This window comes from Sinocyclocheilus grahami, unplaced genomic scaffold (assembly GCF_001515645.1).
Source record: "Sinocyclocheilus grahami isolate Dianchi unplaced genomic scaffold, SAMN03320097.WGS_v1.1 scaffold12.1, whole genome shotgun sequence".
Lineage (NCBI taxonomy): Eukaryota > Metazoa > Chordata > Actinopteri > Cypriniformes > Cyprinidae > Sinocyclocheilus > Sinocyclocheilus grahami.
This window is the reverse complement of record NW_015505191.1, coordinates 3,033,672-3,053,993: the sequence shown is the minus strand read 5'-3', so window position 1 is coordinate 3,053,993 and position 20,322 is coordinate 3,033,672. Positions and strand designations below refer to the sequence as shown.

The following is a 20,322-nucleotide window of genomic DNA, read 5'->3' as shown; positions in this document are numbered from 1 at the left end:
AAGTGTTCAATTATCTAAAAAAGACAGGAAATATATAACGATAAAATGTTATAAAAACATTTTTTTTAATAAAAAATTGAACCCTTCTAAATCCTGTTAAACAGATCCACTTTTTTCAAAGAATGTCATTAAAGCATTATATATTTTATAATGATTCAAGCCATTATTCAACAAAGTTTTATATATATATATCCTTCTCTCTACCAAATCTGTTCACTCCACACTCCAGATCAGTAGGTGGCGGTAATGCACCTTTAAGTTGTTTGCCAAAACCGCCAAAAAACATCAGAAGAAGATACAGCCGAGAGAACATGGCAGCGCAGGTAAGTCTGATATTTAGCGTTAATGTCGGGATTGTTGACAAATATACCATTCTTGCAGGTTGTATACAAAATAATATATGTGTTTGCCACTGTGGTGTGCTGCCTGTAGAGCCTTGAAATGTTTTGTGAATAACAGCAAACACGTCTGTGGGCTTGCCGCTTTTAGCACATGTGCTTCAATTTATTACAACAATAATTCTGTTTTAATTCAGATCTTTGAGATTTTGAGGTCCATTCATGAAAATGGCTTTTATCCAGCTATTCTGAAATTGAGAATCTTCCTAGTAAATGGTTCTTTAACTAGCCTGAAGCCATAGCTTGTGTTTATGATGTTTAGCATGCGTGTCACGGTTTTTATTGGAAATATGAAACTCCTCTATGTAAACTGCATTATTAGCGTCTCGTATTTTACACTTCACACATTTCTGCGGCATTGCTAAAAGTTCAGCTAACTATGTTGTGCCTGTGTGTCACTATGGCAACGCACGAGCTTAACGGCTGTTTACGGATCAAATTACATAAAGATGACATTAAAACGCAGCTTAATATTTAATTTTCACATTAACATTGTACATCATTTTTCACTTGCATTATATTTACCTTTTTAATTTATGAAAGGTGGCAACCACGAAGGTTCCGGAGGTGCGAGACATCACTCGAATTGAGAGGATTGGTGAGAAACTAAATAACCCACAGTAACAATAAAAGCAAGAATTAATTAGTTTTTTCCCACCAGAATAGCTTTTTGCAAGAACAAGTAAATATGCTGATAAGTGACATAAATCTTGATTTCTCTCACAGGCGCACACTCTCACATTCGTGGCCTTGGGTTAAATGATGCCTTGGAGCCACGGCAGGTAATGTTCAATGTTTATGGTTGATTTACCAGTGACAACACACTTGTCTTTGGCTCAAATATTGTTCACTGCATGTTTAGAACAAAACGACATACAAATGATGAACCTCTGTCTCACCAGGTGTCTCAGGGGATGGTGGGTCAGCTGGCGCCTCGAAGGGCAGCCGGCCTGATCCTTGAAATGATCAAAGATGGTCAGATTGCTGGTCGTGCAGTCCTCATCGCTGGCCAACCTGGGACGGGCAAGACTGCTATTGCTATGGGTGAGTTTTTGCATATATTTATCATGATTAATCACATTTGAAACGTAGAGTTAATTTACAAGGTTCAATAAATGCACTTGAGGTTGAGCTGACCACAGGCACAGTAATGGTATGTGTCAAAAATGTATGTATCAAAATTGCAAAGCCATTGTAAAATAACCAGTGAGATGTTTATTGTACAGGTATTGCCCAGTCTCTTGGCCCTGACACACCTTTCACTGCTCTGGCTGGAAGTGAGATTTTCTCTCTGGAGATGAGCAAGACCGAAGCTCTGAGCCAGGCCTTCCGAAAAGCCATAGGAGTCAGGATAAAGTGAGTAAGGCCGACTGAAGTGTGAAGCAGCATAAAGTCTTCATTAAGAAAAAAGAATAACTTTCAAACATGTAATGTGCATATTGTCACTTTGGGATTATGAGCAGGGTTCGTACCCCTTGAAATCCTTGAAAATGCTTGAATTTTAAAGTAGTGTTTTTCAAGGTTTGAAAAGTGCTTGGATTTTGGATAAAGTGCTTAAAATTGCAATTGCATTGGTTTTCTAATAAGTTGCTTTATTACTGAATACCGTTAGTTCAAATGCCTTTTGCATAAAAGGAAAACGGCTCCGCTCGAGTCTGCGCATGTGGCTGTTTATTGTTGATCCGCCAGTCTTTATTGGCACGTGCATCTGATGGAGCAGAGCAGGAGATAAAAATATATCGGGAGGTTGCTGCTTCAGTCAGCGTTGGCTTGGGAAAACGACAAATGCAAATTATGGTTAAAAAAATAATGTTAAGTCTGCTTTTTTCATTGGAAGAGTCTGCGCTTTCAAGCAGTGTAAAAGGTAAGCAAAAATGCCCCTGCTCAGTTAAACTAAATATGTTAAGACTATCGTGATTAAAGTGAAATAATAAAATAAACATTTCAAAGTCAAAATGCAGCTCGGGTGATTTTATATTAATGCATCTCTGAAGTGAACCGACTGCCTTCAAAGAAGTTTCAATGGCATTTTCGTTTCATCTCACCGGATGTATAATGTCTGATAAAGTAGCATTTGTGAGCACAGCTGCTTTGTGTACAGCCGTTACCAGGGAAACTGCTGTATCTCCAGTTCCAAAAGCGCCATCTAGTGGCAGACTGAACCTCACATTTTAGCCTTTAAAGGAGACATATTATGCCCCTTTTTACTATATGTAATATAAGACTCTGGTGTCCCCAGAATGTGTCTGTGAAGTTTCAGCACAAAATACTCCACAGATCATTTATTATATCATTTTGAAAATGGCTGTTTTGAGTGGAAGCAGAAGCACGCTGTTTTTCGGGCCTGGCTCTTTAAATGCAAATGAGCTGCTGCTCCCCGCCTCCTTTTCCAGAATAGAGCTGCGCCATTACAGCTAGTACCTGCTAAAAAACATCTATTTTGGTTCATCTTTCTTGGATCATGTTTATCGCGCGTTTGAAATCATGTGTTTTAAACCATATGAGTTTAAACTTCTTATATACGGTTTTCTGAGCACACACATCCGAAGCACACGGACAGAAAGTCGCGCCACACAGCATGTGAGTACTAATCTAAGTTCTAATTCACACACAAGTTTACGTTAAAAACACACAAGTTACAAAAAGTCGGTTATGTCTATGAAGGTAAACAGCTGGGAAATAAATTGCATGTTTATTTCAGATCTGTGTGGCAGCAACAATATACAGTAAATAAATCAATAGATCCACTGCTCTCTTGTCTCCTCTGAGGCTGGGACTATAAATAGTGTTCTGTGCTCATCTGTGCGGCTAAAGACAGAACAGTTAGCATGTTTTGCTCAGACTTTTGCCATGGCATTAGAGCTGGTACACCGTTGTCGCTTGCGAAAACACAATAACGGCGTCGTTGGTGGAAACTTACAGATTAAGGGGCGGTAATATTATAATGAGATCCTTTTGCCACATCACTTAGGGAGTGAAATCAGACGCGCTCGTTTTTTTAGACGCTTGCAGAAAAAGGCTTACCATAACAAAGTTACTGGGTTAATCTTTTTCACATTTTCGAAAACCTGATTATAGCACCTCAAAACCTGGAAAAGTCAGATTTTTTACGATATGTCACCTTTAAACTATTTTTAAGAAATAAAGAAAAGGGATGAATCAAGTGTAAAGAATTGGTTTAATTTAAAGCACACAAAAACCTTACTGTTTAAATTTTTTTGATTTGTAAAGGCACATTAGCTTTTTGTTCTGAACAAAAACAGCAGACAGGCTTATTGAAAATGCTAATTCATCCTCTGCCATCAAAGCCACTGAGAAACAAAATAATTCTTTGTACTTTTGACTCATCCCTTTTCTTTATTTCTTAAAAATATTTTAAAAGCTGAAATGTAAAGTTTGTCCTTTTATAAAACTCTTTCTATTTGTGAAAACCTGTATTTGAACCATGTGTTTTTGCAGTCATTTTATAGTTTAATATGTTACCATAGACATTGCTCTACCCCGCTCATACAGTATTTATTTTATTTGTGCAGGTCTTTAAAAAGCCTTCGATTTTATTTTAAAAAATCCTGCAGATATCCTGTAAATTCTTTTTCTTTTATTTTATAATTTATATACTGTATGTTGGCTATGAATAGGCAATGTTATATGCAATCCAGACTGGTGGTTTAATAGCACAATAACATCTGGGGCCGTATGTATAAAGCCACTCAAAGTAAAAGTTTAGTCTTAAGTGTGTCAAAATTCTAAGAATTACGTAATTTTACTCTTATTCCTAGACTTAAGAATAAGAGTGATTTATAAAGGTTCCTAAGTGTTAAAAGAGGTCTCGGCTCCTAAATTATTTAAGAGAGCTGGAGAGGTCTCCTAAACTAGTTAGGAGTAATAAGATGGCAGCAAAGAGGAGACGACAAACACTTTCCAGCGAAAATATATTGGACTTATACGATAATATGGAGTTGATAAAACGATACAAACTTAATTGTAAGTTTTTTTGTAACTGATAAAGTAAAAAAATTAATAACCTCTTCCACTCAACAAGTCAATGCTCTAACAGCAGAAATGAAAGTAGTAGTAATTTTTTTTTGGCTGGAAAATTGGAAAAATGCAGCAATGCACCGGTGATGACACAGTAAGCAGGGTCTTAAATATTGTGGCACTAACCCCATCAAACACAACAGTGGCCAAAAGTGATGTTTTGATTTTTTTTTTTTTAATGACCCCACATTTTACTTAAACCGTTAAAATACAAAGGACAAAAAAACACTGACCAGTGTTGCCAACTGCTTTCAATTGAGGTGAGTTCACTGATCTATATTTATATTTATATAGATCAGTGAACTCGCCTTTATGACGTCATGGGAGAGTCTCGGAATGTAGATAATGTTTGTCCAAGAAGTTGATTTTGTTGATAGGTTTTTGAAAAAAGTCTCTAAAGGGATGCGGAAGTCACTAAGTCTAGTGACAAAATCACTAAATTGGCACATTGACTACAACATATGTTATTTACATTTCATTGGTCGTCTTGTTTTTGCATGTGTTCATAATGTCTTTGTATGATAGCATGGCCAAAAATTATGACCGCAAAATTTGGCTTGTTTCATTGCATTATTATAACAAATAAAACAACTGACTAAGCAACTATGCAATATGCTTACAAAATCTTGCACATTTTTAAATTGAGGATGAAAATGTCAAATTTCCTAGGCCGGACATCACTTTTGGCCACTACTATATGGCAGTTTATTAAATTTTCAACTGACCGCCAAACCATACTGCAAAAACAACTTTTGTGAGGATTGTGGGCTTTCCTGGAGTTATTGGAGCCGTTGATGGAACTCATGTTCACATCATTGCTCTTACTGTAAATGAGGAGACATACCATTAAACAAAGCATTAGTAATAATTTGTGATAATTTTGCACAATGCAAAGCATTTAAAAATAAATTTTAATTAAAATATTTCAGTCTTAATTAAATGATTTTATTGTAGTTACATTAAATGATTGGTGTTGTGCTGCTGTGACTTTACATGAGCAGGCTCACTATTGGCTGATTCAGAGTTCGAGGTCGGCCATTTTGTGTTGACATCATTGTAGTCCTTTGTTCACAACACTTAAGTGTCACCTCAGTCAACACTTAAGAATCAGTCTTAGACTTTACTGAAAGTTGCTTTTAGCGTCTTTATAAAAGTCTCCTACTCTTAGAAAAGTCCTTCTTTTTACTAAGAATTTTTTTACACTCAAGTCAAAATTTAAGACTATTCTTAAGAGCATTTCTGAGAAGTTTTATACATACGGCCCGTATTCCCAAAACATCTTAAGGCTAAAAGTAGTTCATAACTCGCCGATTTAGGAGAAAATCTTAAAAATAATGGGTGTGTCAGTCATAAATTTAGAACAAAAATTTTGGAGTCCTAAAAGTATTTCACAAAGCGTTTTAGCACTAAAACTAGCTCCTAAATCTGTGAAACGTTTTTAAAAGGAAGAGGACTCCTAAGTCACTAAGACCAAATCTGAACTATCCTAAAATAACTGTTGCCAGCAATCTACCTCGAAATATAAACATTTTAGAAACATTTGACGATAATGAGCTTTTAAAAAGGTATTGGCTTTGGTTTGGAGGTTATGCCCAACTCCAAATTTTTTATTATGTCCTTAATATATGTTCTCGCGTCCAGTTTGGTTTTCTTTTATGTTTGCATGTCTTACTATCAGCCATGATTATTCTACTCTGCTAATTAAAAGTCTGTTTATATGCAAATTACCAACATTTTATTAGTCTCAGAAAAAAAAAAATTCCACATGAAGTGGCGAAATTACGCAGTCCGTGACGGACAAATCGTTAACGGCTGGTCTATGTGGTAATACAGTACATCGGGCAGGACATCCATATGCTCACCTAACATTCATCGACCTCAAATATGGCTTATCATCTGAAATATGTATGTAGTAGCAACTTTACATGGCAGCTCAATCTAATGTTAGCCTAGAAAAAAGTGCACAGTTCACATATTTGTGCGGAGTGTGGAAGCTGAACAGTAGAGCGCTTGGGCTACTGCATGACAGATGGTGGCGCCGGTGCGATCATTAGCTCTTAAAATACTACGTAATTTTTGGTCATGCAGATAAATACATCTTTTGTATCTGTAAAGACTCTACGTTTATTCGTGTGCACTCAGAATAACAATGAAACGTTACGCATTTGTAGAATAATGAAAGCAAACAGGATGCGCTTTCTGCCGTCTCGGACTCTGTGAACTTGAGCGCGTCACTTCGAAACTCTGTGTATGCTTGCCTTATTACAGACATGGAAAATATATCTATAGAGAGTGAAACTTTTAAATGAACCAATTCAAATATAAAACAAATATTCTCAGATTATGTAATCCATATGAAACATGCATACATACTGCGGAGATGACGAGTCAGTGTCGCCGACTTCATCTATTAAACCGAAAACAGAAAGCAGTAGTGTAACAATGAATTATTAAAACGTTAATGCAGTGTACTTGCTGTTTTTCCCTAACACATTCATAATTATTATATATGCCGGTGCGCTGTGGTAAGCCTTTTTTGCGTGCGCTTGAGCGCTTATTAGGCTATGTAGGCAATTAAAGGCTCATTATTATGATTTATATGGTTTATTAATAAAAGTGCAACTAATAGTCGACTAATGCTTAAAATGAACGACTACTAGTCGACCAGAAAAATCTTTAGTCGAGGGCAGCCCTAATGCATATTGACTAATTGTTTACAAGAAGCAGAAGTGGCTGACAATTAGCTGAATATATAGCCTACTTGTTTAATTAGTGACACTTAGCCTGCATTTTAAAATCTTTATTTGAATGTGGCAATTAACATTTTTATTTTAAAACCTTTATTTGAATATGGCAACATAATATTGCGTTTTACAATATTTGTAGACCGAGACTATCAGCCAATCACTGTGTGCATAGTCAGTAAGCATGCTGACATCATCCATAGCAACAAGGTCAACCCCGCCCTTACTCTTAGCTTAAGACTTCTGTCTATTCCTTAGTAAAAGTTTGTCTCAGGAGCTTTGTGAGTAGGTTTTAAGAGAAAACTCTAAGCTAAAAACTTCTACTGCTATTTAGGAGAACTCTTAGTGGTAAGATAAAATGTTTTGTGAATACGGGCCCTGATTTATAGTGAAAAACTCAAGTGTGTGTGTGTGTAAACATGTAATTTACCACAGTTTAAAGTGCTGGAAAATCTTGAAAATGCACCTTGAAAGTGCTTAAAATGTGCTTGAATTTAGAAAAGGTGTAAGAACTTTGTATGACAAATTAAAGAAGGGGGATAGTAGACTGTCTTCAAATGGATATTAAATGATTTACTGATTATGGATTTTAAAGAAAAGTTTACTCATTTACTTTGTTTTTTTTAAGAGTTCTAGGATGTAGTTTATTTAATATTTCAGAAATTATAGCATGACTGCTCATGTTCCGTGTTTGTTGTTTGGCAGAGAGGAGACTGAGATCATTGAAGGAGAGGTGGTAGAGATTCAGATCGACAGACCTGCTACAGGAACTGTAAGTCTCTGCTCTTCATAGGCCAGATTTACTGAATTAATTTCTCTGTTTTGTTACCGTTGTTCTTACTGCACCAGACTCATCATCTGTTTAAAATAATTGTAATTAATATAAGTTTCAACTTTTTTTTTAAACTCTAAAAAATAAAGACTAACATTACATTGTCTATAGTGGCAGCTGTAGTTTACAGGTTAATGTTGACTGAGTGAAACTTTTTTTTTAAACAATAATAATGTATGTTGTGGATACATAATTAATATTTTTATTCCATTAAAAATAAGAATTGCCTGTTTTTATTTCATGGTTATTTTAACATTTGGCGTACCTTGAGAAGCTGAAGTAAATGAGAATTTCATCACACAGCATACTTTCCTGAACGTGCTCTAATTCAATACATTTATTTGGCTGGAGGCGTTATTAAAGATATTTATCATTCTTTAGTGGGAAATTAACTTTTTGTTATTATGAAAGTGAGAAATACATTTTCAGCTACGTTGATAAGTTGAACGTAGGACTCAGGTCCCAAAATAGTGCTCAGTGTGAAGCTAGGAGATGTCTCCTATGAACTCATGAATCATTTTTTCTCCTTTCTGTATTTGTATTAAGGGTGCAAAAGTGGGAAAGCTCACGCTGAAGACGACAGAGATGGAAACCATCTATGATCTGGGGACCAAGATGATTGAGAGCCTCAGTAAAGAGAGAGTACAAGCTGGGTGGGTAGATAATAAAGCTGAAATTTGTAATACCCTTTTCTCTATAAAACAAATTGATCAGACTGGACTGCCACCCAGCTTCTCCCACTAATTGTGTTAATCGTAACAACTGAACTGAATTACTGAAACATTTGATGAGCTTAGATGAGATATGAACTCTAGTAATAAGCCCTTGAGTTGTATTATTATTAATTTTAAACATATAATGTTGATAAAAGATTATTCATTAAGGATCCTTAAGGATGATGTATTTGCTTTATGGTAAGTTTGTAGTGTGTGTATATAATGCATATACACATACATACATATAGTGAGATGGGTATATGAGATGAGTGCATATAAGTCATAAAAAGGCTTAAGCCAAACCACATTGTTTTAGGTTTTCCACTGCTTATATCCTTAAAGGATGACACATTTTTCATATTCTGCAGAGATGTGATCACCATTGATAAAGCCACAGGAAAGATTAGCAAACTGGGACGGTCATTTACTCGAGCAAGAGATTACGACGCCATGGGTGCACAGGTACACACTCTCTCTTCCTCTGTGAAATGAATCCATCAATCAATGACAACTTTTCCCTGAGAGTATTTTTTTAATATACACTGTTTTTGTTGTTTATTTCAGACACAGTTTGTGCAATGTCCAGAGGGAGAACTACAGAAACGGAAGGAGGTTGTTCACACTGTCTCTCTTCACGAAATTGACGTCATTAACAGCCGCACTCAGGGATTCCTGGCCTTATTTTCAGGTTTGTCATGCTTTTTAAAACTGACAGACTAGATAATGACATGCTCAGTGAAACTAGTCCTTGATTAGTCTTTCAGAATGAAATGAAATATCTGTAGGTGTTTGTTGATGTTTGATTGTCTGTGCTGCAGGTGACACAGGAGAGATTAAGTCAGAGGTTCGAGAGCAGATCAATGCTAAGGTGTCTGAATGGAGAGAGGAAGGCAAAGCTGAGATCATTCCCGGGGTAAGCAGGCTAGTCAAATAAAACCTTTGAATTGTTCAATGGAGAGGAACCAGCCTTTTACTTCAATTCCTTTTTTTTTTTTCTATTGAAAACCTTTCAGCTATTGACTATTGACTCTTTCAGTAAAAGTAAGAGTGCATTGACTTTCATTTAATTCTCTACTGCATGTTTTTAAAAGTAGTGTTAAAGGGTTAGTTCACCCAAAAATGAAAATTAGCCCATAAATTACTCACCCTCAAGTCATCCTAGGTGTATATGACTTTCTTCTTACAGACGAATCCAGTCAGAGTTATATTAAAAATGGTCTTTGATCTTTCAAGCTGTTTCATGGCACTCAGCGGGTGTTGCATGCATCAGTCCAAAATAAGTTAAATAAAAAGCGCCCATCCATAAAAAAATGTCTCACACGGCTCCGGGGGGTGAACAAAGGCCTTGTGTAGCGAATCGATGCGTTTTTGTAAGAAAAATATCCATATTCAGAACGTAATAATCACTTTAATAATCACAGCGCAGGGGACTAGGGTGACTAATTAGAAGTACAAAACGAGGATATGTAAAGAAGAATGTTGGAGGATTTCGATATAAGCCAAGAGGAGACGCAACGCTGACCTCATACCTCATCAGCCCGGAGCTGCTTCCGTGTACAACTGTTGGCGCAAGCTATGTTGAAGTGATTATTACAAAAGTGGCCTTTGTTCACCCCCCGGAGCCGTGTGAGACATTTTTTTTTATGGATGGGCGCTTTTTATTTAACTTATTTTGGACTGATGCATGCAACACCCGCTGAGTGCCATGAAACAGCTTGAAAGGTCAAAGACAATTCTTTATATAACTCTGACTGGATTCGTCTGAAAGAAGAAAGTCATATAGACCTAGGATGACTTGAGGGTGAGTAATTTATGGGCTAATTTTCATTTTTGGGTGAACTAAAACCTTTATTTCCATCATATTAAAAAATTTATTAAATGCACAAGAAATAATATGTATTGTTTAAGTATCATATATGTATGGCAGCAGAAAGGCTAGATGCCTGCAGCAAAGCTAAACAGGTTTAGGTTTTATGTTTCAGGTCAGTGTTTCTGGCAGCAAAAAAGACCCGGGGCCTGTGTCTGTAATGACGTTTTTCCACTGAGGGGTACGACTCGGCTCGGCACGGCTCAGTACGGCATGGCACGGTTCAGCTCGGCATGGTTTGCGTTTCCACTGCAGTTCAGTACCGCTTTAGAGTGGGCGGGATTATTCACATGTCATTATAGTTGTGCCGCCTCTACTACCACGACACCTAAAAAAAACGTTTTCATTCCGCGTCGCCCCATCAAGCTCTCGCTGGATCCGCTCTTCTGCTATCAATGAGAGGAACATCTGTTCTTCCGCAACAGACAACAAAACTTTTTGGTTGTTAAAAAAAGGTGCGCTCGTTCAAAACAGTTGCGTTCGATCCTTCGCTGGCTGTGCTGATTTAAATCTAGCGGTTCTTTTGTGTTTGTGTCGCAAGTTCAGTGACGCAGGTAGTGACGATTCTCTCCGGCCAATCCGTGATCAGCAGAGTTTACACATCACGTTTTGGTAACGGTACGGTTCACTTGGAACCCCAACCGAGGTGGTACTGAAAAAAGTACCAGGTACTAGGTACTGTACCCAGTGGAAACCCCCCAAAAAGTGTTAGTTCACCCAAAAATGAAAATTAGCCCATAAATTACTCACCCTCAAGTCATCCTAGGTGTATATGACTTTCTTCTTACAGACGAATCCAGTCAGAGTTATATTAAAAATGGTCTTTGATCTTTCAAGCTGTTTCATGGCACTCAGCGGGTGTTGCATGCATCAGTCCAAAATAAGTTAAATAAAAAGCGCCCATCCATAAAAAAATGTCTCACACGGCTCCGGGGGGTGAACAAAGGCCTTGTGTAGCGAATCGATGCGTTTTTGTAAGAAAAATATCCATATTCAGAACGTAATAATCACTTTAATAATCACAGCGCAGGGGACTAGGGTGACTAATTAGAAGTACAAAACGAGGATATGTAAAGAAGAATGTTGGAGGATTTCGATATAAGCCAAGAGGAGACGCAACGCTGACCTCATACCTCATCAGCCCGGAGCTGCTTCCGTGTACAACTGTTGGCGCAAGCTATGTTGAAGTGATTATTACAAAAGTGGCCTTTGTTCACCCCCCGGAGCCGTGTGAGACATTTTTTTTTATGGATGGGCGCTTTTTATTTAACTTATTTTGGACTGATGCATGCAACACCCGCTGAGTGCCATGAAACAGCTTGAAAGATCAAAGACAATTCTTTATATAACTCTGACTGGATTCGTCTGAAAGAAGAAAGTCATATAGACCTAGGATGACTTGAGGGTGAGTAATTTATGGGCTAATTTTCATTTTTGGGTGAACTAAAACCTTTAAGAAAAAGTTTAATTCGGTTTTATTCAATTAAAACAACAACAACCTAATACATAAATCAATAAAATAAAGTTTTTATGCCTTAAGTGCATAAAATATCTCTTGGCTGCAATTATTATATCCACATCTACTACTTAATCTGTAAACACATTAAAGCAATTCTTCATATCATACAAATAATAATTTGCATGATTATAATTATTTTAAAATTGTTTACAAATTAAATGGGAATTTAAAAAAAACTTTTCAGTGGCTATATGCCACAAGATTTTAAACTGACAAACAGGATGTTGTAATCAAGAAAAAAACCTTCTTATTTGTGTATTCCACCAAGTATACCCTGCATTATTTACTCTTATTGCCATCTTATATGCATCATGTTTTTTCAAATAGGTTTGTTAGCCTGTGGCATCATACAATAGAGATCATTTATGTCTGCAATGGAAATGTTAAGCTTTTTTGTACTTGCAGGTTCTCTTCATAGATGAGGTCCATATGTTGGACATAGAATGCTTTTCATTCCTGAATCGAGCTCTTGAGAGTGATTTATCACCTGTACTCATCATGGCCACTAACCGAGGCATCACCCGGTATACACGAGCACAACATCAACAACTACCATTAAAGTGCCCCTATTATGAGTTATGAAAGGTTCATATTTTGGTTTTGAGACACCCCAACAACAGGTTGACATACATGCAAGGTCAAAAAACACTTTCATTGTCTTATTATATGCATTTATTTTTACCATATTTGCTCAACGATTCGCTCAACAATTTATTTTTCCAAACCCCTCCTTTGCGTGAAGCTAATGATTGGTCCGATTGGTCGATTTAATTTTTATTTCATCATGTCTGTAATGCCTGATAAAGCAGCATTTGTGAGCGCAATGCTGCTTTGTGAACAGCCGTTGCCGGGGAGATAGCTATTTTACCGCTCCAAAGCGGCACCTAGTGGCAAAGAATGAGTTTGCATTTTCATACAGACCAACGTGAAAATCGGCTGATGGTTTTATGCAGCAAATACGCAGAGCCGCAAATGTGAACTGGTATATATATCTTACGGGTGAAGCCCCGCCACACATAGAGTGTAAGTCTGTGGGAAACACTGTTGCTGTAGCAGTCTTCAGTAAAATGACGGGGACACAACACAAGGTTGGGGCTATACTGCTGTGGTATTGCTGTAAAAATGAACTTTAACCATTGATTCTTCATAGCCTCATCCTTTGGCAGTAAAAAAAAACCTGTTTTACCCACAGTGCAGAGCACAGCATCTTCTCGACATGATGCTATCCACAGGAATCAGCTACAGTGTTTGAGGGAGGGGGGTTCAGGTTTTCCCAGGTCTGCGCGCGCAACAAGTGGGTGGGCAGTGTGCTAATGTACCATGTTGACGTCAACACAAAACGACTTGGGATTCATTTTAAAAACGACTCGTTTAAATTATTCAGTCGACTCTTTCTTTTGAGAGACATTAACTTTATACATGGTGCACTTTCAGATTTAAAACTTTGCAGGATGTTTTCATTCACTTAGAGCTGTTACACACTGCATGAAAAGGTAATTTTCCATAATAGGGGCACTTATAATGCATCAACTACCATTAATTGTGGATCATTTCTCCTCATCCACTGTTGTTTCATTTTTACAGTATTAGAGGCACCAATTACCAGAGTCCTCATGGTATTCCCATAGACATGCTTGACCGTCTGCTGATCATTGCAACCTCTCCCTACACTGAGAAAGAAACCAGACAGATCCTGAAGATTCGGTGAGAGCATTTTTGACGTTAAATAATATGCAGCATTGTAAAGGTTTTTTTGTCACTTCTCACCATACATTCATATGTGTTTGTGTTCCAGCTGTGAGGAGGAGGATGTCGAGCTGAGTGAGGAGGCACACACAGTTTTAACACGTATCGGACAGGAGACTTCACTCCGTTATGCCATCCAGCTCATCAGTACTGCAGGCCTGGTGTGCCGCAAACGCCGGGTAATGCCAACACACATGTATCGTGACCAGTGCTGTAAGAAATTACAATAAGAAGCATTTTTGGTTTGACTGTGGTTGTACATTTCTCACAGGGCACTGAAGTCCAAGTGGAGGACATTAAGAGGGTCTACTCTCTCTTCCTGGATGAGTCCAGATCCTCACAGTACATGAAAGAGTACCAGGACTCCTTCCTCTTCAATGAAACACGTGAGATTCATCTTTGCTTTTCATGCCCCTGATTCCTGGGGGTTTTACAGCAATAGGCCCATATGTCATGCTCATATGTCCAGGGATTGAAATTAACTTTTTTTACTCACCAGCCAATTTGGCTACTACATTAAGTTACCGGCCATTCATAACATCTACCAGCCAAAAAAACCCTGAAATAAACCAACAGCTTGAGGCTGTCTACATGACAAAGTGACTGTTGCAAATAATTTTGTGTCGGTACTAAGGGTGTGCGATATTGACAAAAAAATCTCAATATTTTCTGGGATTTTATTGATAAAGATAATTAGACAATATTTTGCTGAGTGTTATTGTGCTGATATCTTAAGGATACCGTGGACAGCTGACTCCTAAAGTTTTTGATATTCTTCATATTCTGTGTGGTCAGTTCGCAGCAGTGATAGAAATTAATCTTTTCCAATAAGTTTAGGTTTATTTTTACATTTTATGGGCATTTTTACCTTTATAAATCCATTTTTACTAAAAGTGTGCATCATCTTTTGAGTCAAATTCTTACATTTAATCAGGCAATTATAACAATGCTACATTTAGGCTGTTACTAAACAAGTGAAATCAGTATCAATAAAATTAATCTTTGCAGAAGTTGAATATGAAGTGGCATTTAGATGTATTTACACATGTTAATGCAGCTTAGAGGGACATGGGATGCTTTAGCCTGCAGTTACAAATGCTTAAATAATTTTGATATTTTAAACATGAAGTGTTGAATAGTGATATTTATATTATTAAAAAAATTAAGATACTTTAAATGTGAAATTAAATCCGCCAGTAAGTGGCAGCAAGTCTCTGTTAAGTGAGTCATTGCGAATGAACCGAATCATTTAAACGGTTGATTTTGCTCCGAGACGCAAAACAGCGCTGTGTTTGGAATGTATTCTGTTGGCGAAATAATGCAAAAACAGCCAATTTGGTGTCTAAAACGTAAGTCTCTTGATATTAACTTATTCTTTATTGAACTGTTGTATAAAATCAATATCACATTTGTAACCATGCTGATTTTTATTATTTTTTTAAACGGCACTCTTCGTGTGATATTAACTATATGAATTGATATAAATATATAAATTTTCCAACCCCCTTATCTTGAATTATGTGATCATTCGTAATGCATATTAACAGACTGAATCATGCAATGAAAGAATGGACTCTAAATACGCACAGCACAAAGTTAGTTTAACCAGACTACATCACGTCGCGTATGTGTGCACTTTGTAACTTAGGTGTGTTTTGTTTGGTTTTTGCAATATACTCAATAATGTCATGATGTCTCACGAGTTCAGCATTTGCGCTAAACCTGCGCAGATTTGGCTTGCATGAACTTCCCAAAGAAATTAATGAGTGAACATAACTTACGAAAAGTAACCCGCCAAACTGGCTAGTGATTTGACAGCGTTACCCACCACAGCTGATTTTTACCCGCATTTGGCGGGTTGGTGGGTGTTAATTTCAAACCCTGCATATGTCATAGCTTTACAATGCCTTTATTTTTCCAGCAACCACATGCTTTAATGGTATTTTTAGAGTTGTACATTATACAAAAAGTACATTACATGAGTTTTAGTCTTATTTGATTAGACAAGCAGTGTTCAAAGATTGCTGATATATAGTCCATCATCACTAAGGCTTTTCATGGCACTTGTCTATGTCATGACATACTGTCTGTCTCCATGTTGCATTCCACAATTTATTTTTGGAACTATTTTTATTTGCGGAGCCACAAACAGCCATTTTATCTCTGAAATTTGCATTTTATATCTAAAATGTAAGTTACTCTATATCTTATATCTAACTTTTTAAATTTTTTTTTTAATTTTTTTTATAACATATATGTAGAGCTGTTGTATAAAAGCATTATTACACTTGCGGTCTTGCTGTTGTACTGAATTTCAGCTTTGTTGCTTCAGCCAAATTACTGCTCAGTACAAAAGCACGAGTGTGAGTGTGATATTGCTTAAAACTATTAGGGTTTAAAAATGATGTACAACATCTTCCTCTCTGTTTCTTCCTTCAGAATCCTCTCAGATGGACACCTCATAATAAAAGCTGTGAAGAGGTGTCTCCATTCATTGCTCCTGTGAAGTCCATTTACTCTTATGACCTCGTCCCTTAGAAGTGTTTAGGCAATTGAGTGTGTTCTTGCACTCAAGCCTTTTCTTTGTCATCTTTTTGTTTATTTGCTACTTGTTATTGCTAGATTTTATGTTTTGCATTGAATAAAAAAATAATTTCTTCTTGTTTGGCTGTATAACATGGCAACCAAAAGATGAAATAAAACGATTTGACCATAAATTCTGGCATAATGATACTAATTTTAAAGTCGTCATCATGACCCACAAAACACTGCTCTTGATGATGACTACAACACAGATTCTACAATCGGTATATAAAATCCACTTTATGATATTACTTTAATTGAGTGATTAATCTACAGTACTGATGTTCTTTGTCAGTATTCATGAATCAAGCCTAATGTTCATGTAAGAAGCAATGCGATTTTATTTTATTATTTTTATTATATACTATTATAGTATTTATATAATAGCAAAGCAACATTTCTAATTTACGTTTTTGTTTGTTTTTCATCTAATATTTATATTTGATCTTGTTTCTGCTTGATTTCAATAACTGAAAACGTTTTTAAATAGTTTTAACTAACTTATGTTCTGATATGTCTGTTCTCAGGCTGCTGATCAGTTGTAGTACAACATTACTTGGTTAGGTGGCAGTATTTAATCAACATTAAGCAGTTCTTTATTCTGTACCTTGACAGTGAACATGTATATCTATTTTTCCACCTTAACCAGTGTACCAGAAAGTTTCCTTTTTTAATTTGAACGGTTTTAATATCCTTTTGAAACTTCAAGATGATGATTGTCAACATTTTGGCAATGTGCACGTTTATAAGGATTGAGGATTGTATGTACTTGACAAAACCAGAGCGAAATTTAGAAACCTAGAGGTTTTGATGTTTGGTCTTTGCTAACCAGGCAGAAGACAAGCCAATTCATTCACAGTGTGATGAATATAGGGATAGATGGACAGTGAACCTTTTCTTTGGGGTAGTCTTAGCAGAAGGGCCACACAGTCGTCATCATGTCTGAGGTTAAAAAGCAACATTTCCATATGCCGCATGAGTGAACATAGCCTTCCATCCTACAGGATGTCTGCCTGTTAAAAAAGAACCATGACAAAACAGCAGACTACTTTAAAATGGAGAAGAAAACATAAGAGATAATCCTTGGAGACACATTGAGTAGATGCCACTGGCTGGCTGGCTGTCTCAAAAGAGTTTTGGATGAATCTGGGCAGTTAGATTAAATCAAAGGTATATCAATTGGAAAGGTCTGAGAGGGTTGTGTGTACGCTCTCCGTTATTCTCTAACGTCCCAGAGATAAGGTCGTAATTCAAAACCGCCTATTAACATGTCAGGATAAATGGCAGTGAGAAGGGGAAGCATTGGAAAGCTATACTGAATCCAGGCCCAGTTACTTCAGTACGATCTCTGAAAGTTATTACAGCCGCTACCATTAAGGGGACACTTGACTGTTTCTTAAGACTAATGGACTGGAGGAATTTGTCTTGCGTGATTATTTTAGGTCGTAGACTGGCCAGGGGAAAAAAAACTATTTTTTGCTTTCTTAGGTTGACTAATCATGACCCACTTTTTCTTCCTCCTCTTTGTAGACTTTGTACCTAGTGCTCTGAAAAATCCCGTTAAGGGAGCATTATTGGAATACAAATCACTTTCATGAGAGATTAAGGGAAAAAGGAGCCTCGCTGCTCCCTCTTAGCTGCCTTACCTGAGATATTTGTGATATTTCATAACTCTCCCTTTTACTCGAGAGGATTAATCTGTCATCTGTATCCCACAAATCCCTCTCAGTCTCCTGCTGCATATATCTGGGCAGCTCTCCCAACATCCCCTTCTTTGGCATCACAAAAGTGTCTGCTGGAATCATAATGCAAAAGCAGAGATGATGGGATATTGAAAATGACTTGAGTTTATAAAATAAAGTCTAAATCAGTCTAAATCTGAAGAGAACCCTGTGGAGAAATGGAGTTTTGTGACTGAATGACACTCATGCTGCTGCTGACTGTGTCATGAGCGTATCAAAGCTGAGCTGACTTTATGAGCCTATTTCTGATATGTATAATAAATGTCGGTGCTATATTAGTTATTTGTTATTATACTATGGGTCTGTTGAATGATTGAATCTGATTGGCTGACTAGCGTTCTAAGGTAAAGGCATGGTTAAAGTAGTTCCAGGCAGGTCTTGACCGCATTACATGTCCATATCACTTCGCCAAACAATTTCAGTTACTTCAAAGCCAAAGGTCCTTACTTAGCAACAGCAAAAGAACCAAAAGCCACAAGGACACTGACCAAAGGCAAATAAATACAGTAAGCAACAAAATAAAAAGACAAATTATTTCCATGCTTTTGCCACAAAATTACATTTTATTATTTACGGAAAGCACATATAGCACGTACTCTATATCGGCACTGTTCTTGAAGAAGATTAACTTAGTTTCGCTAGACGCTTCTGCTGAACATCGTTGAGAGACGCACAGAGACTCCGGTAAATTAATTCACATATAATAATATTACGTTCTCTTTCTCTCTAATAACTTTATTAATAACTGCATTAGTCTGCTATCAACGGCTCAAGCCTTTACTAGGTCTAAAATGACGTTTTGGAATTAGCAACTCATGCGTAAGAAATTTCTACTTAAGATCGTTTTCAGGATAAAAACAAAAAAACAGACGAAAGTCTTGAAATACGACATCTGAACAATATTTGAGATGTGGCAACCATAACTAATATAAGCGGAATAATTGTCTCCGTTGAATTATGCTGCTCAAGAAATGTTTCTTATTAGCAATGTTGAAAACAATTGTTCTCCTTTAAAATATATAGCTACTTTTTTCAGGATTCTTTGATTAATAGAAAGTTCAAAAGAGCAGCATTTTGAAGTAGCAATCTTTTATAACATTGTAAATGTCCGTTTAATACATCTTTGCTTTGTATTTGTTTTTAATCTTGCCCAAGACTTTTGAATGGCAGTTGTAATTCTGTCAAGTGATTGGTTATCACCATATTGCATCATCCAGAATAGCATGCCTGCTAATACTATTTACACTTATTTGCATATTTACTTGATTGAACAGATTGCTGGCTGATTGGTGACATTCCATTTAGATTTTCAACAAAAATGTCTCTGCGTAATGAATATAAATCCAGTCACATTATCTCTGCAAATATAAGTGTTCCCTACATAATAGACTTGTTCGGCATTGCTGGGAACGCCCACAAAAACGTCATAACCATTTATGCCGTGGGGGAAAACAAACCATTCGAATTAACGCGCGGAGACCTTGTTAGTCGCTTGATTTTACTTTTTGTGATGATTTCTATTGATTTTTGCTTGGTGCAGTGCTGAAAAGTTGCTGTGTGGCGTTCTGTACCTCTAATAAGTAAAAAAAAAATAACCTGATCTGAATATGTACAGTGGGTACGGAAAGTATTCAGACCCCCTTAAATTTTTCACTCTTTGTTATATTGCAGCCATTTGCTAAAATCATTTAAGTTATTTTTTTTCCTCATGGACAGCACCTGAGTTAAATATATGAGTGTCACAGCAAAGGGTCTGAATACTTAGGACCATGTGATATTTCAGTTTTTCTTTTTTAATAAATCTGCAAAAATGTCAACAATGCTGTGTTTTTCTGTCAATATGGGGTGCTGTGTGTACATTAATGAGGAAAAAAAAAGAACTTGAATGATTTTAGCAAATGGCTGCAATATAACAAAGAGTGAAAAATTTAAGGGGGTCTGAATACTTTCCGTACCCACTGTATATAAAACTGATAAACAGACGGACTACCGGAGGTGAGCGGGTAGCACAGATAGGCCACACTACTTACCCTGCAATGATCTGTCATTCGTCCCGTCCCCCTGCATCGCAACCCATTTCTGATGGGGCTTACAGTAACCCTCCTTCGCATCACAATCAAATAAATCTCACTCCCTG

At 36.8% G+C, this 20,322-nt stretch overlaps 1 protein-coding gene across 3 annotated transcripts; it reads left to right on the top strand.

Annotated features, from left to right (window-relative positions):
• On the top strand, positions 1-16,574 carry LOC107597476 (ruvB-like 2). Of its 3 annotated transcripts, XM_016288557.1 has the most exons (16): positions 1-2; positions 230-323; positions 942-996; positions 1,125-1,180; positions 1,301-1,442; positions 1,625-1,754; positions 7,886-7,952; positions 8,559-8,665; positions 9,097-9,190; positions 9,293-9,416; positions 9,547-9,641; positions 12,520-12,638; positions 13,699-13,818; positions 13,910-14,039; positions 14,132-14,246; positions 16,300-16,574. In XM_016288557.1, the coding sequence occupies exons 2-16, from the start codon at positions 312-314 to the stop codon at positions 16,323-16,325; spliced, it is 1,392 nt and encodes a 463-aa protein (XP_016144043.1). In that variant the 5' UTR covers positions 1-2; positions 230-311; the 3' UTR covers positions 16,326-16,574. The 3 variants fall into 3 exon arrangements, with proteins under 3 accessions (XP_016144043.1, XP_016144052.1, XP_016144036.1); XM_016288566.1 differs by lacking the exon at positions 1-2 and having other exon boundaries at positions 227-323; XM_016288550.1 differs by lacking the exons at positions 1-2; positions 230-323 and adding an exon at positions 341-381.
• Positions 16,575-20,322: the final 3,748 nt, after the last annotated feature.

What these genes read in the sequence shown, in the direction of transcription:
- LOC107597476 (XM_016288550.1), top strand. Translation starts at nt 346, where the DNA reads ATGTCGGGATTGTTGACAAATATACCATTCTTGCAG. An exon ending in ATGCCTTGGAGCCACGGCAG is followed by an intron (nt 1,181 to 1,300) that starts GTAATGTTCAAT and finishes CTGTCTCACCAG; the next exon opens with GTGTCTCAGGGGATGGTGGG. An exon ending in CTTCCTCTTCAATGAAACAC is followed by an intron (nt 14,247 to 16,299) that starts GTGAGATTCATC and finishes TTCTTCCTTCAG; the next exon opens with AATCCTCTCAGATGGACACC.